Source organism: Scardinius erythrophthalmus (genome assembly GCF_964197995.2).
Source record: "Scardinius erythrophthalmus genome assembly, chromosome: 3".
NCBI classification, from domain to species: Eukaryota; Metazoa; Chordata; class Actinopteri; order Cypriniformes; family Leuciscidae; genus Scardinius; species Scardinius erythrophthalmus.
Window position 1 is genome coordinate 47,867,055 of NC_138223.1, and position 26,339 is coordinate 47,893,393.

The following is a 26,339-nucleotide window of genomic DNA, read 5'->3' on the forward strand; positions in this document are numbered from 1 at the left end:
CAAAATGATGAGTTGAAAACAACACAACCTCTAAAAAGAGATGTGTTAAAAATGACACATGTTGTGTAGATTTTAACACATGTTGTGTCGATTTTAACACATGTAGTGTGTGTGCTCAGGGACAACACATGTTGTGTCAAATTTAACACACAACCTGTGTCGATTCTTAACACATCTCTGTGTTTATAAGGACTACACATTTTGTGTTACCTTTAACACAACTAATGTGTTATTCCTCTTACACAGAAGTGTGTTGAAACCTTTTACACACTAATGTGTTATAGTTACACAACTTGTGTCAGATATGTGTCACATGTGACTGTAGTCGGTGTGTATTTGCCAGAGTTACTTCCTGTGTTTTTACAACTGAGTGTTTGGATGAACACTGAAACGTATTGTTAACTTGTGTTTATGGAGTCCAGTGACGTTTAATAAAGAGTTTGTTTGAACATTTGGATGGTTTAGACATCATGAATCTACATAGACAAGCTCTTATTGAGAATTAACTGAGGTTTAGATGTTGATGTTTCACTGAATGTTTTATTTGAAGTCACCAGAATCGTGATTAATGGCTCCTTTATTTGAGCGCTTGACCCTTTACTCATCTTTTAGTTTTTCTCTGGCTGCTTTAACTGTATTTAATAAAATATTTTTTTTTATGGCGAGAGATTATATGATCAGATGTTTCTTGATGATGTCATAATCAACAAGTGCTGATCTGGTCAAGTTTATGAGTAAATGGATGGTGTGCATTTAATTTATTTATGTGCTGTTAGTTATAATGATCTTGTGACACTACATCATGCTGTCCAGCAGTGCAGAATAATAAAATAAATGTTTTCTGAAAATATTAATCTGCAGCAGAAATTAGTCAAACACAGACATCAAGAATCAGCGTATGAATCTCAACAATGGTGACAAACAAAAAGCTTCATGCCGCAATGCATGCTGGGTGCCACCATAGTGCAAATCTCATCCATGACTCCCAGCATGCATTGCGGCACCATTGCATGAGATTCATACGCTGATTCTTGATGTCTGTTTGATACCTTAGACTGAAAGATTCTGTACGAACTGTGTATTTAAAAATTAATTTTAAGCTAAGTGCATTATGCTAATCTTTTATGTGTTACACTCATCTTTCAAATATTAAACTCTTTCTGAGCTCCATTTGAATAATCTTACATGTCCATGATGATAATATTATCATCTGAGCATATTTTTCTCATGATTATATCTGCTTTTTCAAATGCGCAGATTAAATACACATTTACAGCAATCAGAGAAAACTAATGTTAAAGAGTCAATAGCTCAAATAAAGCTGACACTAATCACGATTCTGGTGACTTTAAATGAAACATTCAATGAATCATCAACACCAAAACCTGTTAATTCTCAATAAGAGCTTCTGTAGAGTTTGACAGAAATAAAGTTAATCTGGTTATTAATAACAAGTGAAAGCAGCATTTGAAAAAGACATTGAAAAAGAAGCATGATGTGATTGGCTGAAAAAAACCCACCCGTTAAGTTTTCATTAATTAAGATTTAATTTATTTATTTGAATATATTGCTTTATTTATTTTAGAGCATTTTATGGGATACCATATAAAATATACCTATACTTTTTTTCATAAAAACAAACTCTCCTCCACCCAGTGCTATTCTAGAGTTACATTTTAACACACATTGTGTGTTAAAAATCTACACAACATGTGTCAAAATACCATCAACACATCTTGTGTGTTGTTTTTTAACACATCTCTTTTTAGAGTGTACGCTATCTGGGTAGACTGGCCGAGCAGCTAATGGTAAACTGGTTTTCAAGCAGATCGCCTGTCAATCAAACTCCCTGTGAAGGGTGAATTTTCCAGCTTTCCGTGTTTTCACTGTTATACAGTAGGGAGCGCTACTACACATCTTCTGAAAAAGTACAGAATCTCCAGATCAAAACACAGATGCAGAAACATGCTATCTCATATCATGTGCATATTTAAAATATGATCATCAACATGAAACAACATATAAATCAAAACTGCCTAAAAAAAGTTTTTCTTAGCTTTTTGATCAAATTATGGCTTTTTTAAAAAACTTACCCACATTCAAATGTTGATAAAAAAGAATGCATGAAGCTAGAATTAAAACGTTTTTTTATATTGGGGAAAATGAGCAAAAATGCTGTTTATCCTGCGTTAAACTTAAATTTGCGTTAAATTTGAAACTGTGCAGATACAAAACCAAACAGTGTCGACACTTAAAATCTGGAAAACAGTAATAACAGAATACAAATTAGAAGAGGATATTGTGGTCCTTAAATGGTGTGCATATGACACGCAGTTTGTCCCAAATAAATTAGATACGAGATTTAAGGAATGGACAAATAAAGGAGTAACAGCTTTATGTAAGATAATAAAGGATAACACACTCCTTAGTTTTGAACAAATTAAAGAGAAATATGCTCTAGAGGCACAGGACTTCTATCGATACTTGCAGCTGAGACACTTTATCAGCGACAAGTTAAAGTATGTATCTGAATCAAGTACTCGGCTGTTAGATATGTTCAAAAGGGCTTATGGTGCAAACAAAGATAGGGGTATTATTTCAGGTCTATATAAAGGGCTTATAAACAAGAAAGCACATTCAACCCTATACATCAAAACAAAGTGGGAAAGGGAAGGAGGAATAGATCTGTCAGAGGATGGATGGGAAATGATCTGGGAATATCAATGGAAATGTAGTAGCTCACAGAGTTGGAATGAGTTTGGCTGGAAGAGCCTGATAAGATATTTTATTACACCTTATCAAAAATCACACTATAGAGGTAACTCCCCAGCCTGTTGGCGAAATTGTGGAAATATGAATGCAAATCATTATCATGTTTTTTGGGGCTGTCAGGTTATTAAAACTTATTGGAAGGAAATACATAAAGCAATACAAGAAATTTTAGGGAGCCACCTGCCCTTGCAAAGCAAAGTCTTTTTTTTTTGGACTCATGCCAGATGGATGGACAAAGAGAGACAAACATTTGTTTAGTATTTTGTTAGTTGCAGGCAAAAAGGCACTCACAAAAAAATGGCTTTCACAGGAGAGTCCTACATTGAACATGTGGATGGACATCACAATGGATATATGCAGGATGGAGAAATTAACTGCAGACTTGAACTACACTGTTAGACCTTACCGGGTTTTTTTTTACAGTAAAATACTGGCAACACTGTTGCCAGTAATTTACTGTTAATTGTGCAGTTCTTTACTGTAAAAATGCACTAAAACTCGAGTTAACTAATTTCACTTGCAGAAACCGACTGCCTTAAATTGTCCAACTGTCATTTAAATGTATTAACTAAAATGTATAATGCATTAATAACATGAGCAAAGTATTACTGAGAACTTCTTCATTTGAAACCACAACAAAACTTTTGTAAATGAAGAGATTTCCACTGGACCAGCAACTACACAGTCACCGCCTGTTAAATAAAGCAACATGCAGCAAATCATCAATGTTTGTAGATCTTCTCCTGGACTGAAGCACAGGCTCTACTCTTCTGCACAACGGTGACCCAAAAAATACATTTTACAGTAAACTACTGGCAACAGTGTTGCCAGTATAAACCTGTTTTATAACTTACAGTTTATTACTGCTAAAATACATTTTGTGGGTGTGACTTTTTATCTTACACTGTTAACCCTTTCAACCCCACAGGGAAATCCACACTACAAAGAGTAAAAGTAACATTGAGACAGTGTTGCAGTGAGATAATTAAGGGAATATGTAAGTGATTGTTGAGCATTAGTGATGAACACCTGCTGTTAGAACAGAAAATAGAGAAACACAAGACCTACAACAGACTTCCAGCCATTACACATTATTACACTTATTATTAACCAGAATGACTTTATTTCATACATCTACAGAAGTTGTTATTAAGATGTTTAATTGAAAATGTTTGGTTTGAAGTTACCATTATAGAGATCAGTGCTTGCTTTAGTTGGGATGCTGATGCTAAAACATTAGTTTTTCTTTTGCTGCTTGAGCTGTGTTGTTGCAAGTCACACTTGTGCGCACACACAGTTTATGAATGATTGAGGTTATAATGATTATGATGACAAAATCATCATATTGACTGTTCATTCACTAAGGAATTCATTCTCAAATAAAAGTGTTACATTACCACCACTGTGAAACCACAACAATAAATTACAATAATTCATTTTTTTTAACACATCATGCATAACCAGAGAAACAGAGCTACACTGTCTTTTAGAAACACAGAGATATCACAATTTAGCACATGAATCTCAACAATGGTGGCAATATATTTTTTTTATTCATGCAGCAGTGCATGCTGGGAGTTTTATATTATCCTGGAACCCAGCATGCATTGCGACATGAAACTTTTGATTGTCACCATTGTTGAGATTCATGTGCTGATTGATGATGTCTGTGTGTGTCTGAGTCAAGCAGGAGTTTTTTAATGCACTATATGATTACAATATTTTTCAGAAGACCTGATTACAGAAATATTGATTTCATGTTGTAGATTTACAGATATATGCTAAATATGAAATACCCATAAATTCAAAGAATAAATACAGAAAAGATCAGAGAATCAGACATGTCCAGGATGATTGTGACATCATCACAAAAGCCAAAAAAACATCTGATCATCTTCCTCATGACACTTTCTTGCCATACCAAATGTGTTTTATAAACTCACTGTTACAGCAGTCAGAGAGAGATGAATGGTAAGAAGTCAAGGGACAAGAGACCAACTAAAGCAAATACTGATCTCCATTATGGTGACAACAAACTTTATTATTAACTAAATCTCTGTTAATTCTCAACAAGAACTTTTGTACATGTATGAAATAAATAATCATAAACTGGTTTCACACTCAGTGTTGCTGGAAGTCAGTTGTAGTTCTTGTGTTTCTCTTTTTTCTGTTCTTGTTTCTCTGTCCTTCAGTGATTCTGCTTATCAGGTGTTCATCAATGTCTCAATTCACTCACTTCTTTTTATTCACTCTGTCAAGTGGACTATATTAGTGAACTAATGTAGGGAATAGTGAATGAGGGTATAGGGTGTGATTGGGAAAACAGCCTCTGAGTGTCGACTTTGAGCAATGTTAATTCACAGTATATTCCTGTAGGCTAGTTTTGTTTTCTACGGTATATTACTGTTTTAATGGAAAATGGTACGATATTGTCAGAATTTGGCCTTTTTTTACAGCAAGGGCTAACAGTGTACAAGAAGGACTTGTTTGTTTTACGTTGGATTATATAACATCACACAGGCCGGACTTTGATTTGCTTAACCTGGGATGATTATATACTGTATATGTAGGAGCAACCATACTTCACTCCCTAAGTGTTCATGTTTTTTTTTTTTTTTTTTTTTTTTTTTTTTTAATCTATTTAATTATTATTATTATTATTATTATTATTATTATTTTTGATGTTCCTTATTTTTGGAGAACGGACATTCATGTTGACACTTTGTGATTAATATTTAAGACGGATGTACATGCAACAATTGTTACAGAATGTCAATAAAAAATTAAAACAAAAAAACAAACAGTGTCAAAATGTTGCATAAATATTCTATCCTGACAAAGATAATAAAAAACTGAATTCTCAGCCTGCTCTTTCCTTCTTCCTCCAGGTGAAGAGATCTCTCAGACAGTTGAGCAGACCATCAGTGGAGACTTCATGGGACGGTTTATTGTCCAGCCCAGTGGTGATGGAGAGGCAAACATGATCAGTATGACTCTACCTGTTATTGCCGCTCATTATCTGGACAGCACCAATCAGTGGGAGACTGTTGGAATAGACCGCCGTAGTGAAGCCATTAAACAGATCAACACAGGTCAGCAGGACAAATATAAGGTCAATTCAGGTTGATTGGGACACATTTTGCCATTAAGATGACTAGGAAAATGTGACTCAATCAACCTGAATTCACCCCTAAAGAAAATTAAATTAAATTTAAAGAAAACTCAAAGATGCTCTCATGAAAAATGTGGAAAATATATGCAATAAATACATTTTCTTTCTTTATCTTGTTTGTATGAAGGTTATCAACGGCAGCTGGGTTGCCGTAAATCAGATGGATCTTACGCTGCCTGGGTACACTGGCCGAGCAGCACATGGTAAAGTCGGTTTTGTTTCGTTTCATGCCTGATTTTGCTTGTCTTACATATTTTATTATTTAAAGGGGTCATATAATGGTACATGCACTTTTACAAGTTGATTGTACTGAAATGTGTGTTGGCAGTGCCTGTACACAACCATCATAAAATGATAAAAATCCATCCAGTGGTTTCTTTTTAATCTTCTTATATGTTTTCCCCCATCTCAAATCAAGCCGTTTGATTTTGTGACGTCACAAAATCGACGCCCCTCCCACGATTGTTGATTGACAGCAGCGTTTCAACACAGACCCGCCCTCGCTCGTGAGGGAGCTGTCATCATAGTCCGCGCGTCATTGTTGATACGCTGGAGCACTGAGTAGAATGGCGTCTAAGCGATTGTGGTGTTCTGTTCTTGGGTGTAATAAGGAACACAGCATCATTTTGATGTTCCTAAATCCGAACCGCTGAAGACGCAGTGGCTGAGTTTGTTTTCGAAGGGAATATTCCCCACGATCAACGTCAGTGCTTTCATGTTTGCGCGAATCATTTCACACACCAGACTGCTTTACAAACGAGGTCAGTATAAAGCTGGATTTGCTAAGAAGCTGCTCCTGAAAAAAGGATCGGTACCAACTATTCGTGTTCCTGCTGCACCTCCAGAAGAACTGAAGTGAGTGTAACGTTTTATGAACCTTTATATTAATATTTATATTAATCTTTGCAAATCGCTTGCTGCACGCTTCACGATGAATGCGGCTGCTTACACTCAGGATACATTACGGCATGTTTTCTATGCACGACGTTCTCAATATAATTCATAATCCCACGTTTATAATGAACAACGCGTTATGGTTATTGTACACAGAACAGAGGGGCGGGGTGAGCAAAGCTCATTATCATTTAAAGACACATGCACTTAAATGGCATGCTGAAAACAGAGCTGTTTTTGACCAGGTAAAATGAGAATTTTTAATTAAAGTATATTACAAAATTTTAATTTAGACCCTAAAGAATCATATTAGCTTGTACAAAAATGGCATTATATAATTCCTTTAACATTGTTTTAATAGTAAAAAAATCATTATTACTTGTTTTTTATTTGATTTATTTTATATCTTTCTGTTTGTCTGTTTTTAAGGCTGACTGCATATGTTGCTAAAGTCTTCACCATGGCCAGTAACTTTGTTACGATAAAAGAAGACGTGATCTGCAGCGCCCTCAAGTGGATGGTTCTCCACAAACAACTGGCAGACGGCTCCTTTAAAGAGGATTCACCTGTAATTCATGGAGAGATGGTGGTAAGTTGAATGTGGCCTGTTTGTGTTCACCTGTGTTCAGAAAAGATTGATGAAATAATCCAGAACCAGGTGTTTATTTCTCTGTGGTTGTCTTAGCACATGAAATACTCACTATAGTGAACTAATACTGTAAAAAATAAAGTCTTAAAAAAACGGTCAATGACTGTCAGCTATGGCTGCCAAACAAAATCCATAAAATATCCTAATTGAAATAAAGTGCTAAAAACTGAAACGGAAATTTTCCTTGAATGTTTTATAGAAAAACGCTTATTTTACAGTTATTTCCTGAATTATTACGATCAAACACTTTAAAAAAGAACGTAAAAACGGTCAAATGACTGTCAGCAATTGTTGCCATTCAAAAAAAAACCGTGAAATTAATGTAAAATATCCTAATTTAAATAAAGTGCAAAAGTCTTTTACAGACATTTTCATTAAACTTTTTAACAGAAACAGTTATTTTACAAATATTTCCAGAATTTTTACTTACAAACACATTAACTGTAAAAAGTGAATCTCTTGCAGTGAACTACATGCATTATTTATTGGCATGCATTATTTATGAAGGCATTCTTAAACTCAGTTTAAGAATGCCTACAAAGCCCGCTCACTACCTGCTTTTGGCAAATCGGACCATGCCGCCATTTTCATCACACCGGAATATAAACAAAGGCTCGTTCAGGATCCCCCGGTGCAGAGAGCAGTGACGCGCTGGTCCTCCCACTCAGAAGCTATGCTACAGGCGGCTCTTGATCACGTCAACTGGGACATGTTCCGGGCGAGTTCATCTGATGTCAGCGAGTTCACGGATGCAGCATTAAGCTTTGTAAACACGCTTACCGAACAAGCTACAGAAACAATAACTATAAGGAACTTTTTTCTAATCAGAAACCGTGGGTGGACAGAACAATCCGTGCTGTGGTTAACAAACACACTTCAGCTTACAACGAGGCTCTTCTGACGGGGAACATGAGCGAATACAAAGCATCGTGCTATGCTCTCCGACGCGCAGTAAGAGCCGCAAAACATCGATATAGAGAGAGAATTGAGTCTCATTTCCAGCTCAAGGACTCTCGACGGATGTGGCAGGGACTGAGGACCATCTGTGCCTTCGGTAACAAATCCTCCGCAGTGGTGAGAGCAGATCCGAGTTAAACACCTTCTACGGCCGCTTCGATTGCAACGGCGGCAGCACGACTCTGCCGACCCGCGCGTCAGGAAGCAGTATGCAGAGCAGCGATAATCCTGTAATCACCGTGTCAGAGGATGAGGTTTGGAGGGCGTTAAAGAAAGTGAACGTCAGGAAAGCAGCCGGACCTGATGGGATAACCGGCCGTGTTCTGAGGTCCTGCGCTGATCAGCTCGCTGGTTTGTTCACTTCTATCTTTAATGAGTCCCTTGCTACCTCCGTGGTTCCCACCTCATTTAAAAAAATCTGTTAGAACAAAAAACCCTCTTGCCTGAATGACTATCACCCAGTTGCCCTCACATCAATAGTTATGAAGGTTTTTGAGAGACTTGTAAAGAGCCACATCTGCTTATCCATCCCTGTTACTTTGGACCCTCTTCAGTTTGCCTATCGTCCAAATAGATCTACTGACGATGCCATCTCTCTCGTCCTCCACTCTTCCCTCACACACATGGACAGCAAAAATGGGAATTATGTAGGGATGTTATTCATTGACTACAGCTCAGCTTTTAATACTATAGTCCCCATCAAGCTAGCTTCTAAACTCACAGACCTTGGCCTAAACTCCTCACTCTGCGACTGGATTCAAGACTTTCTCACTTGCAGACCTCAAGTGGTGAATGTTGGCCAGTTCACCTCAAACTCCATCACTCTGAACGTAGGAGCCCCACAGGGCTGTGTCCTGATTCCCTTGCTCTACTCTCTCTACTCGCATGACTGCGTGTCCTCTCACAACTCCACATCTATAATCAAATTCGCTGATGATACTGTGGTTCTGGACCTCATTTCCAACAATGATGAGACCGCATACTTGGATGAGGTAGAGAGACTCACATCATGTTGCCAGGACAACTGTCTCTCTCTGAATGTGTGTAAAACTAAAGAGATGATCATGGACTTTAGGAAGAGACAGCAGCAGCCCTACACTCCTCTTATGATCAGTGGGACCCCTGTGGAGAGGGTGAGTATTTTCAAGTACCTCGGTGTAAACATCTCCGAGAACTTGACTTGGACTACACACATCCAAACACAGGTTAAGAAAGCCAGGCAAAGACTGTACCATCTGCGACAGCTGAGGAAATTCAGGGTTTCACCAGCAATCCTGAAAACGTTCTATTCAGGGACCATAGAAAGTGTATTGACTCAGTGCATCTCAGTGTGGTATGGAAACAGCGCCAATCAGGACTGCAAAGCATTACAGCGAGTTGTGCGCTTAGCTGAGCGCATCTCAGGGTCTGCTTTCCCCTCTCTGCAGGACATCTACCTCAAACGTTGCAAAAGTAGAGCTGTCAAAATCATCGAGGATTCAAATCACCCTGGTAACCGACTATTCACTTTGCTTCCATCTGGTAAGCGCTTCCGTAGCCTGATGGCAAAAACTGAGAGACTTAGGAGGAGCTTCTACCCCCAGGCCATCAGGCTCCTAAACTCTAAATCTTTTTTAGTATTATAGTACTATTGAGTACTATAGTACTCAATTATAATACTATTTAAGTCAACAAACAGACTGATCTGCACATTTATATTTATCCTTTATTTTATTTTATTCTTTTATTTTTTCTACTTTTCTTTTTCTTAATATTTATGTATATTCAGTTTTTTGTATTCTATATAATTGTCTTTGGAGTGGACTTGACTTACATTTCACTGCTGGTTGTACTCTGTATAATTGTGTATGTGACAAATAAAATCTTGAATCTTGTTGAGAATTAACAGAGGTTTAAGTTGCTGTTTTGTTGAAAATAATAAAGTTGGCTTTAGTTGTGCTCTTGACCCTTGAATTTTTAACATTAGTTTTATTCTGGCTGCTTTTACTGTGTGTCTCTGAAACATGGCAAAGAATGCAAGAGTAAATCAGATCAGATGATGTTAGGTATTTTTTTAGTGATGTCATCATGTAGTGGCCTGATTTATTCATACCACCTGAACTCTAATATATGTTTAAGTCATTAAATATTAGTTGTTAACTTTGCATGCCAATACTGCTGTGATACTCTGAACGATTTTATGAAGCCATCATGCAGAACATTTTTTGACAAGATCATATCGACACACATCCAGGAAATGCACACTTTAGAACCATTTTAAACGTGAACTCACGTCAGAGGCCCACACAAAAGAAAATCAATAGTTGAATAAAGTTTATATATATATTCATTCATTCATTCATTCATTCATTCATTCATTCATTCATTCATTCATTCATTCGCACACAAAAAGTATTCTCGTCACTTGATAAACTTAAGGTTGAGCCACTGTTGTCACTTGGACTATTTTAACAATGTCTTTACTAACTTTTCTGGGATGGCAGATATCAATTACATTGCAGCCAATGAAGGAGTGAGACAGCTCTCACATGTCATCAAAAATATCTGAATTTGTGTTCCAAAGATAAACGAAAGTCTTAGGGGGTTGGATCAACATTAGGGTGAATAATTACTGAAAAACTTTTTGGGTGAACTAACTCTTCAACAATCCAGGATTTCTATAGCATGAGATTCTGCAGTATTTTAATTAGAAAGACTGAAATATTTAATATATATATATTTAATATATATATATTTTATATAAACATTCTTTAAACCCCTTCATTGAGACAAACACAAATTTCAAGATTCAGCGCATGCATCTCCATAATGGTGACATGCTTTATGGTGCAATGCATTCTGGGTGCATCATGCAAATCTCATCAGTGGCTCCCAGAATGCATTGCGGCATGAAGCATGTCACCGTTATTGAGAATCACGCGCTGATTCTTGAGGTTTGAGTGCGTCTACTTGAAACAATAGTTCAAAATGTTTAGGATTTTTATTTTATTTTACAGCTTTTCTTATTTAAACATTGTTGGAAGTTATGCTGTTGAAACAGTACTCTAATCAACTATATGTAATTATTAACACACATGACGGCCTAGAATACAGTAACTGATCAGAGCATTACATGATGATTTTATCTTCATTATCAAGTAGCTGACATCATCTGATCACATTTTCTCTTACTGTTCTGGCCATAACAAACAGTTAAAGCAGCCAGAGAAAGCCATTAACATTAAAACATCAAGAGTCAAACTGCCCAACTAAAGCAAATACTGATCACCATAATGGTGACACCAAGCCAAACTATTAATTTCAATAAATCATCAACATCTAAACCTCTATTAATCTCAATAAGGACTTTTGTACACACATGACAGAAGTAAATCTGGTTAGTAATAAGTGAAGCTGGTAATGCTGTTTTTGGAGTTGTTTAATGATGTTGGAGCCTGACATCAAATGTTTACCAAAATGTGACGTCTGAGCGATGTCCAATAACATTTCTAGCTGGGGTGACTCACATTGTGAATGGCAAGCCAAGTGGTTCAGAATTACGCTATAGATTAATCGCGTTTACAGCCAAACGGCGTCAAATACGGCGTTTTAAACCGTATTTGACGGCACAAAATACGCCGTTGTAATTACAAAAACCATAAAAACCGTGCGAAATACGTCAATGACGTCGTATTCAACGGCGTTTTAGTGTGCATGGAAAGCGCCACGTTTTACGCCGTTCATCTCGCCATAAGACGCCGTAAAAAACGCCGTTTTGGTTGCACAGAGCTTGTGTTATTTTACGGCGTTTTGCTTATAGTATAATGAGACACGCCCACTAATTTCCACTGCCAGTAAGTTTGAACTGTTCTCTCCCAATCAATGATGAACTGAGTCAGACCAGACCAATTCAGCACGGATCATTTGTGGTAATCCAACTCTTATGCTCATAAGGAGTTATTAATTTTATGGATTAAAAATATTGTTAATCCATAAGAGTTATGGGTATAGAGTTATGGATTTTATCCTGTTTTTTCTCCATTCACAGAAGCGCTACAGGTGAATACGATGATGAATCCCCCTATTCTGTTGCTGCTATTTGTACATGCAGGCTAAAATTAAACCCCTGGAAAAAAATGTTTGGGTATTTTTAATGGGTCACAGTCACAGACACTTGTTTATTCTAATTTAATTTAATTTTAATTTAACATAATCTTGTCGGTTAATGAATGGAGAATGATCGCGTCGGTTGAAGGTTGCAGGGAAACCCCCCCCCCCCCCCCCGAAATGAATCCAGTTTGTTGATAAAAGAAAACATTTCTAATTTCTAATCGTCGTTTCTCCCGCACCCTGCTCCTCAGACTAGACGGCGCTCACATGGGTTGCCAGTCTGAGCACACGCAACAGGAACGAGCGCAAAGGACAATGAAAATTGGCAAATTGGCAACGTGCAGTATCACAGACCATAACAAAAACAAACATTCCAGCCTGGAAACGCACATTTCAAAGTAAAATAACTGGCTGTAGAAGTGTTTTTCAGAGAAACAAGTATGTGAACTTAGCATGTTTCCTCAATATATGCAAACATATTATGGTATTTTTATGCTTTAGTAGAGTGAAAAAGTTACATACAGCACATTTAAGGGTCAAGAGCCCAACTAAAGCAAACACTGATTATCATAATGGTGATTTAAAAATAGTGATTTTCTCCTTCAGTGATTCTGCTTGTTCACATAAAAAAATAAAATAAAATAAAAATCAATAATGCTCAATTGTCACTCAAATTGTTATTGAATGATTAAAACACACACATAATATGATTGTTTTGTGATATAGTCTGTTTATGTGTGCTTTATTCCAGGGAGATGTACGAGGCAGAGATGCTGATGCCTCTCTGACGGCCTTTGTTGTGATTGCCATGCAAGAGGGCAGAGAGATCTGTGCTGGATCAGTTGGTGTAAGTGAATTTGTTTCACCTCCAGTGGAAGCTCAGGGATCTCTAAAATAGAGGAAACAGTAATAATAGCGGTCTTGGGATCCTCTCCCAAAACATTTTTGAAATATTATTAACTGCTTTAAAATGTCTTTTTGAATCACTTTTAGACATAAAATGTAAAAAACAAAAATGAAACTTGCAGCAAGGAAATATAAATATAATTTCACTCACCTTGCCTATCACCTGAAGAAAAAAATCCATCCTTCTGTTCTTTTTTTAATGTTAGGCCTTTTATTAAAGCTGACTGCCTGTAGTTAACTTAGGCGTGGGGTCTTCCTTCATTTATAATAGAGTATCACAGTCCCGCCTACAGCCCGAGAGCGCTTAGGTGCCGGAAGTAAATTTCCCATTCATTTCTCCCATTGACGTTTTAGAAAATCCGTATCTAAAGAGTTTTAGAGCATGTCTGAGGATAACCAGCTACGGCTGAACTCATAAGCATACAACATATCATTTCGAGTGAAAAAACGAAGAGAATCCAAAAAGAGTCAAAGGTACAAGACTGTGTACATAATTCATTTCCGAGCGAAGGAACTACTCATCCCATAAACCACCGCGCCTCACTGAAATCGACTGAAGCCACAACCGCGAAAGAGCCTGCCTTTTGAGCGACTTCCAAATCTGACGACAGCCACGCAAACTTTTTCCTCCAGTGCGGTCATTTATCGTAGTGAATGTGCAGTTAATAGCAGTTCTTTCAGTAGTAATCGTGTAAATAAAAGTGTTTTATATAGTTATTGTGTATTGAATTTTATATTTATCATCGTGTATTTTATATTGTGTGCGTGTGTGAAAGCGGTTAACGATAACTATACAATTATTTGTAATGTCTAGCATGTTGTGTTGTGTGTGGACGTGTTTATGAAACTGCTGGTAGCCGGGTCACGCTCTTAGACCAACCGCCTGTGAGGGTGGGAGGAAAATGAAAAGACTGGCTGGGAGTCGGATAGCAAGGCTGGTGGACCACGGCTCACGGGTGCAGATCTGGCGGTCCGCGGCGTTCTGCTCATCAGTTTCAGCGGCCCACGGGCAGGTTGCTGACAAATACTCCAACAATTTCCAACTTGTGGTCCATGCTCATTTTATTCATGAAGTTATAGTTCATCCTTAATTTTAATAACATTTAATGTATTGTCTTAATATCCACAACAAGTGAAAATTCCAACACCATCATATTCAGTTTATTAACTTGCCATGAATTATTACACAAATGTTCAGTAAATGCATGTATGCCTACTGTTTTGACAGTGGCATCATAAAATGCTTGATATGACTCATACATATGAAGGCTACAGTAGCCTAGCTAACGTGAACGATAATGCTAACTAACGTTACCAACCTCCCTGCAAACCTCATCACAACTTTGTAGGTCTTGTCCCTCATGCTGGCCCTTACAAAACCCACAAGCTGACCCTCGGACACGCTAAGGTTACACTCAACTACATGACCCGATTTGAAGTGGTTTTCACAATTTGAACACTTTTGTTTTCCTCCTTGAAAAAAGCCATCATGGCAGCCAAGAGATCATGATTGCACTGATAAGTCTACCGTGCAAAAACGCAACACTGGCTTTTTTTATATATTTTTTTTTATTAATGATCTTCAGTCTTCACGGACCTTCGCGGGGTTTAACAGACAGTTACACGAGTTCCACCAATCAGATGCATCACTGTTGGATTGTGGGATTGTTCAGGATTGTGGGTTATGAAGTACTTATCTAAGACATCGCGAATAAAAGGAATTTATCTCAAAACAAGGCTAGTGCCCCATGAACTTTTGGCGTTTATATGAGCATATACAATCGCTTAGTACAGCCGTAGCTGGTTTTAAGTCTACCATGTATGGTTACGTTTTTATGGCTTATACCCCAACTGTCAATGGAGAAATTGTATTGAATTCTTACTTCCGGCACCGGCTGTGGGCGGGACTGTGATGCTCTATTTGCAGCTTCTGCTAGAATGCAATCTTGTTAAATTTGTTGGCGATCAAATATTCAATATTTCATCTCTCCATAATTAAGGTAGTTAAATGCTAAGTTAGATTAGCAGCGGGAGCAGTTTAAAATATTATCACATAATTTATGTCTCTGCAATGTTCTTTTTCTCAGCACTTACTGCTGAAAGTGAAATACTTGATTGTGATTGGCTATTTTCTTTTAGTAACGGAAGGAAAAGTCTCCAGATATGGATATGCCTCCGCATCTCTATCCCCTCAGACTTGCATAATTGCACCGTTTTCTGATTTGGACATTCAGGGAAGAGCAGCAGTGTGGTGGTTCAGACTTCAGTGATATTTTATGGTGTTACTATGGTGAATTTACAAACAAGACATTTACATTCTGAGATATGAAATAATTTTATTAACATTAAATCATTCTGTTCACCATGTGCAGGTTTAGTGCTTCAGACTCCATTTCCTCCTGAATCAATGGCAATGTAAACGCAGCTAAACCTGGATGTCATTTCATCTTTTAGTGCTTAATCCTGTTCTATGCACACACAGTTTATTGATTTACAGGCACCAAAAATTCAGTAGTGGAAATAAAAACAATGCTATCATAAACATAATTAAGCAAATGCTATATTTTGGAAATAAGACCAAAATATCGCAACCTGCAACAGCTTGACTCATAACTGGACTGATTTTATAGAATTAATCAACTTTAAGTCCATAAAGTGACTCCATAATAAAGTGACTTTTATAATTATTAGTGGACAAGGCAACACTTTGAAGCATCTTTCCAAGCATAAACCAAACACAGGGCCTCTTTCAAAGGTGGTTTAATAAAAAAGTGCTGGACAGAACAAATTTTTGGTTGCTAATTTTACTTTCGTCAAAAATAGTAGATACCAAAGGGGTTAAATGATTCAAGGCAAGCAAAAAAGTTTATATATGACTTCATTACTGTCTAAAACCTTTTTTCTGCCATTCGACTGTATTATTTATGGACCCTTATGACAAAGTTAATCTAAAGAATTGTGATGGGTGAAATCATACAGGTAACAACATAAATTAACCTTGAAGAGTTGGTGAATTATACAGTATGTTGTAGGATGCAGATCTAAGAACTTTTAACCTCTTACACACACTTTATAGAGTCTGCATGAAAGTGTCAGGAGGGCTGTTGCTTTCTTAGAAGGTCGACTTCCACAACTGACCAATCCTTACGCTGTTGCGATGACGTCCTACGCCATGGCCAATGCTGAAAAACTCAATAAAGAGATCTTGATGAGGCACTCCACCAAAGGAGAAGGTCAGTAACAAGTCATCAAAAAGTGTTTTGCTTTATACAGCATGGAATAATTCTAATCCAAACCCAGTGTAAATAATGGAAAAATGATCAAATATTGCAGTGTAATGATTGCTGCTTGTTGGTGTCAATAACAGTAAAGGAACACAGTCCTGTTATTATTCCTGCTTTGTGTTTGAATCAGCCGGTAGGTCCTGGGCTGTCGCTGGACAGCATCATCACTCACTGGAGGCGACGGCCTATGCTGTGCTGGCACTTGTGAAGGACAAAGACTTTGATAAAGCAGGAGAGGCAGTTTACTGGCTGCGTTCACAACAGTCTCATTATGGTGGATCTGGCACCACACAGGTACACTAACATCTCATCATCTGACTGTGATAAACTGATGCAGAACTTGTCTTTGAATGCTGTTCTGCACTTTCCAGGCGACCATCATGGTGTTCCAGGCCGTGGCAGCGTATCGCACGCAGGTGAAGGACCAACAAAACTTCAATCTGGACGTGGAGCTGTCAGTGGCAGGAAAAAGACCTGTCAGATTTACCATTAAAAGAGCCAATGTGCATCTTACACGGTCATACAAGGTGAGGATTAAACCAATCGACCTGCTTCAAAACGTGTGCTGCTCATATCAATTGAATGATTTTGTATCATACTAAGTGAGGGATGTTGGGTGTTTTGTTATTTGTCATCCATCATATTTAATTGTCTACATCAAATGTGTTGAGTTTGGTCAATAAAGTCTTCAGGTATCTCTGCTACATCATGGATTTGATGATCCTGCTGACTCGAGTACATGTGTTCACTCAACAGGTGGAGATCAACAAGGACTTCAATGTGACGGCTAGAGGAACTGGAACAGCCATTCTCTCAGTGAGTGTTCATGAGCGTTTATACGGTCAACAGCAAGATTAAAGCGTTTGAACATCTAATCTGAGACGTGCTGCTCTTTTCAGGTTCTGACGCTGTACTACGCCAGACCTGTTGAGAAGAAGTCTGACTGTACACTCTTTGATCTGACTGTTAAAATGGAAAAAGACTCTGAAAGTAAGATTGACAAAGAGGCCTTTCTTTAGCACTTTATAAAGACACTGAAAAAAATGTGGAGTGACATTTACTTAAAAAAAGCTAGGCAACTTTTTCCACACAGAAAGTGCTTATAATCTTTACTTGGGCTATTTCAATTAGTAATTAATTGTAAAAGTAATTAAATTGAACAAATTATAATTGAGTAATAATTAATCAAATTAATTCCTTAAAAGTTAACCATTTAAAATGAGTAAAATTTACAAAATATCTTTTATTGCCAACATTGAAGACACCTGGTGTTAACAAGCAGAATCACTGAAGGAGAAAACCATAATTAAAGTCACCATTGTGGAGATCAGTGTGTGTTTTAGTTGGGCTCTTGACCCTTAAATCATTTACTTTAAGTTTCGTTCGGCTGCTGTACATGAGGTATAACAGCCAGATGAACAAATAGAAAAGGTGATCTGATGGTGTTGGTTGTGTTTTAACATAATCATTATTTCACAATCATTAGACCTGAATCACTGAACTCATATAGAGTCCAATTTAGTTAGATTAACTATATTAATTATAGCAGCACTGTCCTTGCACGGCAGAATATTTGTAACTTTTACAATGTAAACAAAAATAATTTATCTTATAGAAAAGTTTCTCTTATACAAAAAAGAGACAAACAGACATCAATAATCAGCCTGTGAATCTCAACAATGGTGACATTTATAAAGCATGTTGCAGTGCATTCTGGGTGCCACCAATCAAACCTCATTCATGGCTCCCATCATGCATTGCTGCATGAATAAATAATGAGCTTATGATCAGAGGTGATCTGTTTGTCACCATTGCTGAGATTCATACGCAAAATCTTGATGTGTGTGTGTGTGCCTAAAAAAAGTGTGTGTGTGTATATATATATATATATATATATTATATTATATTTTTTTTTATTATTGATTTGATCATTTGGATTGCATTGAGCAGGCTAAAAATATTATGCTGCTATAATTAATAAAGTTAACCTAACTCATAAATTGGACTCTATATGAGTTCAGTGATTCAGGTCAAATGATTGTGAAACAATGATTATGTTAAAACACAACCAACACCATCAGATCACCTTTTCTCTTTGTTCATCTGGCTGTTATAATTGAAGTACAGCAGCCAAACAAAACTTAAAGTTAATAATTTAAGGTCAAGAGCCCAACTAAAACACACACTGATCTCCACAATGGTGACTTTAATTATGGTTTTCTCCTTCAGTGATTCTGCTTGTTAACACCAGGTGTCTTCAATGTTGGCAATAAAAGATATTTTGTAAATGTTACTCATTTTAAATGGTTAACTTTTAAGGAATTAATTTGATTAATTATTACTCAATTATAATTTGTTCAATTTAATTACTTTTACAATTAATTACTAATTGAAATAGCCCGAGTAAAGATTACAAGCTCTTTCTGTGTGGAAAAAGTTGCCTAGCTTTTTTTAAGTAAATGTCACTCCACATTTTTTTCAGTGCATTAAGGCTTTTCACACTGTGCTTAACCCTGGGTTATCGTCACACTAACCCTGTTTAGGAACATTTGACACTTTAAACTACAACTACAATGACATTAGAAGTGGGTTAGCACTGCTTTCTACATGGATCATGAAACATTAGACATGATAACACAGGATTATGTTTACCAACAGGCTAGACTGACCCAGGGTTCACTAGTTAACTTGTATTTCCCCAAATACCTTTATGTATTAAATCTTCATTTTAATTAATTTTATTTTTATATTCCCTATATAATAGAAATAGATATTATAGAAAGGGAAGACTTGACTTGAACTAAAACCACCAAATACTTTTGTTTCCCTTTAGCAAAAGAAGGAGCCACTGAAAGTTACAACTTCATTGTGGATTTCATGTATGTGAACAAATACCTCATTCATTTTTATGTCAAGAAACCATTTAATTTGTAATTAATCAGCATGTGCTCATTTAGGCTGTTTTCACACATGATTTGTTTACTGTCCCACATTCGCTGTATGTTTGCTTCATGAACGCGAGTACCAGGGACAGTTAGATAATGATTTCAGGGGAGACTCCAGTTTCACTGCGTTCTGACACGGATAAAAGAGTTTATTCAGAGACAAGCAGCTGTACGTTACACTACAATATAAGAAATCTGACATCAAACAGACTCAGGTTTGCATGAAAAGCTCTAGTGTGAAAGCAGCCTTAAACGCAGAATCAGTTGATGGAGGAAAACTGAAGACTTACGAAACCTGTTAATAAAACCTGCACTTTATCTCCATCTTTACAGCTACAAAAGTGATAAAACTGATGCCACTATGACTATTCTGGACATTGGCATACCGACAGGATTTGATGTTGAAGAAAATGATCTTAAAGAGGTATTATGATGATAAACTGATGCAGAATTGCCTCGCATCTGCAGATAGGCCATAAAACATGTTGGTCATCATATGATGCACTGAGTTATTTTTCTCATTTTCTTGCCCTCAGTTGTCCACGGGGAAGGAGAGATACATTCAGAAATATGAAAAGAATAAAGTGCTGTCAGAGCGAGGATCCCTCATCCTCTACTTAGATAAGGTATTTCAGCAGACTGTGTTGCCTGATGATGTCAAACACAGATTTTTTTTTTTTTAATATGGAAATCAAGTGTTTTGGTTAATATCACAGTATTGTTGAATTCTTGATTCGGATTGGCTGACAGATGTTCCAAGATGCTCATTAACTGTAACGCCATGTGGTTCCACGTAACTTTGGTACATTACAGACTGCTTATCAGAATCATATCTCACATGATACTTTAAGCAGAAGAGAAAGTGCAAATTGAATATAGATCTAAATTATAATGTTTACATGTATATGTTTCTATCAGCTATGCAAAATAGAATACTGTTTTTGCAGTGTAATTGCAGCTGTACATTGTTAAATGAATGCAAGAAAGAAACATCAATCACAATTCAAATGCATATTATTATAATTAATAATTTTGACTACAATTATTATTATTTATTTTTTTTGACCCACATTATTAGTTTTTAGTTATTAGTTGTCGCTTGTGCAAATATTAATGTGGGCAGTTTCCATTGTACAATTTGATATTTAATATCATGTAAATTTGCTTTTATTTATTTTTTTGTCTCATTAGGTTTCTCGTAAAGATACAGAAAGACTTTCCTTCAGAATGAACAAGATGTTTAATGTGGGTCTGCTTCAACCTGCTGCCGTCACAATATATGAATATTACTCACCAGGTGAGCTATTGCTGCATGTACACACACTACACTGTAAAAAAAAATCCTAATTTTACAGAAAATAACTGTGATTTTTTGACGATCATTTTTTTCATTTTAAATTTTACTCAAAACACTGTAAAATTACAAATAATATCTGTAAAATAAAAATTCAGCTGTTATTTTAGGTATTGTGACATTAATGAAAAATTACAGTAATTCACATTTTTTATACAGAAAATTGATTGTATTTTTCATCCAGTATTTTTCCTGTTTTCTTAAATTACATAAAAATGTATGTAAAATTACAAATATAATCTGTAATTTAACAGAAACAAAACCGTTGAATGATAAAATGGTCAAATGACTGTCAGCCCCTCAAAAAACTGTAAAACATCCTAAATTAAATAAACTGAAAAACACTGTTATTTTACAGGCATTTCCTGAATAATCACGATCATATATCTTCATTGTAAAAAAAATCGTAAAAAAAGGGTCAAATGACTGGCAGCTGCGGCTGCCAAACAAAAACCATAAAATTAAAGTAAAATATGCTAATTTAAATAAATTTAAGTGTAAAAAACTTTAAAATAAATTTGATGTCACCATGATTGAGATCAGTGTCTGCTTTAGTTGGGCTCATGACCCTTGAATTTATAACTTTAGTTTTCTCTGGCTGCTTTAACTGTATATTTAATGCACAATTGTTTTAGCATTAAATGCTGGAGAAAATGTCAGATGATCTTGATCATTTATTGATGATGTTATAATCATCATATGATGATCTGATTCACTGATATGTCAGTCAAATCTCTGAATATAATAGCTTAGATTACATAATATGTAGATGGATTTTAGCTTTATACAAAGTCTTTAGATAATGTTAAAATTTATCACATGACCCTTGAAATATTGTGGCATCAGTATTATAACAATCTGTAATTGAAAAAATAAATATACAGAAAGTTTTGAGCTGGTTATTTTTTTTTTTTTTTGTAATATAGAGACATCAAGAATCAACATATGAATCTCAACAATGGTGACAACCAACAAAGCCTTTAAGTGACTTTATAGTAGGTCAGATTTTTTTTTCATTGTCACCATTGTTGTGATTCATACGCTGATTCTTGATGTCTGAGTGAGTCGATATGATCCTATCAAAACATTTTCTGTATAATGACTTCATAAAATCTGAGTATCACAGCACTGCAGGATCTTCTATAGCAGTTTTATCATGCAAAATTAACCACTAAAATTTAACAAGTTAAAGCAGATATTACTCTTCAGATGGTATCAATGAAGCAGGACATTACATGATGACTATTATCACTAGAAAGTGACCAACATCATCTGAGTTTCTCTTAGGTTCCCACCATGACAAATATGCATCAGAGACACACAGTTAAAGCAGCCAGAGAAAAACTTATGTTAAAGTAAAAAGGTCAAGAGTCCAACTAAAGCAAACACCGATCACCATCATGGTGACATCAAACTTTATTCTTTTCAATAAAGCTTCAACTTCTAAACCTCTGTTATTTCTCAATACGAATGTTAGTATGAAAGAAATAAAGTCTGGATTGTAATAAGTGAAGATGCTGAGATCCTGAGAGATCTGGTAGTGTTTAATGTTCTGTTGGGGTTTAAAGTGTTTCTGTATGGTGTGTTTCGTGTGTCACCATTGTGTTGAAGAGTAGAGCCTGAGCTTCAGTCCAGGATGAGCAGAGAAACACTGATGATATGGTGCATGTTGCTTTATTTAACTGACAGTAACTGTGTAGTTGCTGATGCAGTGACCTATAGTCACAGCAAATCATGCATGTAGTTAACTGCATGTTTTTCAGTAAAAAAAATCAGAAAATAAATGTGAAATAACTGTGTTTTAACTGTGTGTTTCTGTTAAAAAAGATTAATGAAGATTTCTGTAAAAGTATTTTGCACTTATTTAAATTAGGATATTTTACATTAATTTTACGGTTTTTGTATGGCAGCCATTGCTGACAGTCATTTGACTGTTTTTTTATGGGATTCTTTTACAATGAAGGTGTTTGATCGTAATAATTCAGGAAATAGTTGTAAAATAACAGTGTTTTTCTATAAAACATTTAAGGAAAATTTCTATAAACGTTTTTTGCACTTCATTTAAATTAGGATATTTTACTTTATTTTTACGGTTTTTGTTTGGCAGCCGCAGCTGACAGTCATTGACCGTTTTTTTACGATTGTATTTTTTACAGTGTATTTCTTTTATCTATAAAACAATTAAACTGAAGCTCTCAAATTAACACGTTAATTCAGTGCCATAAAGTATTAACATTTGAATGTTCCTCAAACTCTTCTCCCCACTGTCACTCACACTAAAGACACATGTTGAACTGCAGAAATTGCTCTATTAACTTCATTTCCAAACATCTCTTATCATTTTTTTTTTTTTTTGCACCATCTAAAGTTAATTAGATATTTTTATTCACAAATCAACTTAGTCTAACATAGTTTTACAGTAAATTGAGAGAATATCAATGTTTCCATATGGCAACGCTCTACCACAGTGGAATTGCTGTAATGTATTTCCTGATCTTTCTACATTTGAGTCCACTGAAAATAATATCTCTCAAAGGGGTCATGACATGATAAACCAAATTTGCCTTGATCTTTTGGTATATAAGGGGTCTTGTACCATTAAAGGGTTGGTTGAATATGATTTCACTTTTCTAACTTAAGTTAGTGTGTAATGTTGCTGTTTGAACATGAACAACATCTGCAAAATTACAATGCTCAAAGTTCAAAGCAAAGGGAGATATTTAATTTTAAAGGGACAATAAGTAACTTTTTAGTTATTTTATTATCTAAAATCAATATTTTTATTCATAAATATGTCCTCAATGGTGTCCAAATACCTCTGCCAATGATCTGACTTATCCTCGTAAATGAAGAATTTATTATCTTTATATACATGGGACGGGTAGGTCCACGGAGGCTTCCATGTAGTTCCGCCATCTTGAAAAACTATAATAGCAGAGAGGGACAAAAAGTACTAGGCCAACGCGTTTCCACAACGCGTTTTCGTTCAGAGCCCGCGTCAAGTGACTGAAACCAGCAGAAACGGAGCAGAGCAGTGAGAGGCGCTTTTGTCACTGCCCCGGCAAGTTTAAAAGGCTGCACTGCACGGTTAAGTCAAAGGATAACGAGTCCTCTTAGTCGAAAAACTCCACAATAAGACCGTAAAAGGAAACGTGATCGGAGATTACAAAAACACGGGTTATTAGCTATAATGTCGGGATAGCTAATGCAGGAGAAAGCTTTCAAAAGAGACGCTGAAGTTGCCTGCTTTCTTCTCGACAGGTAAGTCAATGTTAAGGTCTTAATTAAAGGCTTTTTATTTTTTATTAGCCTATATAGACCAGCGTTTCCCAGCGGGAAACTGTGTAAAAAAAAAAAAAAAAAAATCTTTACCATCAATCTCGGATCGTCGGAAGTCTCTAATAACAACAAATAATGCGCACAAATTTATAATACAAATGCAAATCATAAGTTTTTGGCGTTGAATTGCGGAGGTTGCGCTTGCATGTGATTTTATTCCCGTGCCTCATTCCCAGTGCGTCCACATAAAGCTGCCTATTTTTCATTGATGCGCTTACAGTCAAATACACACGAATTGTCACAACGTCCGTCTTGCCGCGTATTCACATCGGTTGTGCTGCTGTCAACGCAACGCGTGCGATTAATATTTTTCAATTTAACACGTTAAAAATATTTAACGCAATTAAAGCAGCATTTTTTTTCTGTCATCCTTTGGCTAGCGTTACATTATATAATCACGTTCTTCTTCATGCAAATGCTTCTAACCATGCAAGCGAGAAAATACAAAAGAGAATGCGCTGTATGTGATGCTGACACGACGCGCGCCAGACTCGACTTCTCTTTCGAGCTTTCGCTTTGAGTATCCTCATGAGAGCAGTCTTAAATTAGTTAAATAAAGTCTTAAATGAACGTTAAGAGTTGTGAGAAAATGGGACGCTTGTGGGATCCACATGTGACAGTGCAGCAGTGACATCAGAATCAAATAACACTTCATTCATAAAAAGATGCCATTAAACAATTATTTGAAATATACTGTCTTTATGATGTTTCTACATTAATTTGGAGATTTACTGTGAAATTATTAGGCTACATAAAATATAGTAAAAACAAGCTATCTTGTGCAATTATAACAAAATTATATATTATATAAAATTAAAAATGTTTAATTCATTCATTCATTTGTAACATGCATGAACGAAAAAAAAAAAGGAACAGGAAGAAGAAAATCTTATGGTAGCCTACCTGTCATTTATTTGTGCACATCAAAAAAAAAAAAAAAAAAAAAAAAACCCAGCACATTTCAAAGTATAGTATCAAAGTAGTATCGTGACAACACTAGTGTAGGGTGCCACACATTTTTTTTAAATTTCAAAGGGTGCCTTGACTGAAAAAAGGTTGGGAAACACTGATATAGACAGTAGAACATAGTTAAAAGTTAAACAGGCTCTTTGATGAATAGCAGCTATTGAGTAAAGTAGAGATGGTCCTATAAACAAGGTTGTAAGTTTTGTTTGTTCAAAACTGTAACATTCGTTTGTTCGTTGTGTCAAGTTGTAGTTTGTTTGAAATAACAAACCAGTTCACCAGAAGGAAAACTCGACGAGGTGCTATTAGAAGACATCCTGTCAAAGCTTTTTGGTACATATCGCTTACCGTAGATGCAACGCGCATTTGAAAACGCGAGGCGCTGGAGAGCAAAATTAGTTTGATTGCAAAATACAAATTCACCACTAGATGGGAGTAATTCTTACTTACTGCCCCTTTAAAGAAATGACTTTTTAAGGTCTACAACAAACGGCTGGTAGGGACTAAACAACATTCCTCCCGGGTTAGTGACATCACTAACCCTATAATTTACATAAACCCCGCCCCTGAAACACGATTTATAGATTATCAAGAATGAATTTGCTAATCAATGACTAGAAGATACTACGCATAAGCTACATAAATTCATCTACTAACCATTCAGAAATGTTGTATACATGTCTCGAGTCTCTCCATCTCTCTGACTTCGGTTTGAACATAAAAGGCTAAACGTTTTTGAAATTTACAGTGCATGTGTGTGTGAGGTAAAAGGACACAAGCTCTTAAAGCTCTGCCCCCTGTGACGGGAGCAGCAGCTCATTTGCATTTAAAGGAGAACTCCGGTCAATTTTAACATTGAGCTCATTTTTTTGTACATTTGGAGTGCTGTCAATACAGAGAACAACGACAAAAATCAGTGTTGCCTACACCGTGTTATCCTCTTTTTAAAATTTGCACCCTGTTGACTTCAATGGGGCAAGTTTTAAACCTGCTTTTAGCCTCTTAACCTCCT

General features: G+C 36.2%; 1 protein-coding gene across 1 annotated transcript in view; it reads left to right on the plus strand.

The window, feature by feature from the left end:
* Positions 1–26,339, plus strand: part of LOC308688221 (complement C3-like) — a 62,379-nt gene that overhangs the window by 25,660 nt on the left and 10,380 nt on the right. The window contains exons 23-35 of the mRNA XM_081361148.1: positions 5,661–5,864; positions 6,072–6,147; positions 7,268–7,427; positions 13,285–13,380; positions 16,516–16,672; positions 16,854–17,017; positions 17,095–17,250; positions 17,480–17,539; positions 17,623–17,713; positions 19,557–19,602; positions 20,002–20,092; positions 20,205–20,294; positions 20,860–20,965. Coding sequence (XP_081217274.1) covers positions 5,661–5,864; positions 6,072–6,147; positions 7,268–7,427; positions 13,285–13,380; positions 16,516–16,672; positions 16,854–17,017; positions 17,095–17,250; positions 17,480–17,539; positions 17,623–17,713; positions 19,557–19,602; positions 20,002–20,092; positions 20,205–20,294; positions 20,860–20,965 — 1,497 coding nt within the window. The remainder of the gene's footprint in view (positions 1–5,660; positions 5,865–6,071; positions 6,148–7,267; positions 7,428–13,284; positions 13,381–16,515; positions 16,673–16,853; positions 17,018–17,094; positions 17,251–17,479; positions 17,540–17,622; positions 17,714–19,556; positions 19,603–20,001; positions 20,093–20,204; positions 20,295–20,859; positions 20,966–26,339) is intronic.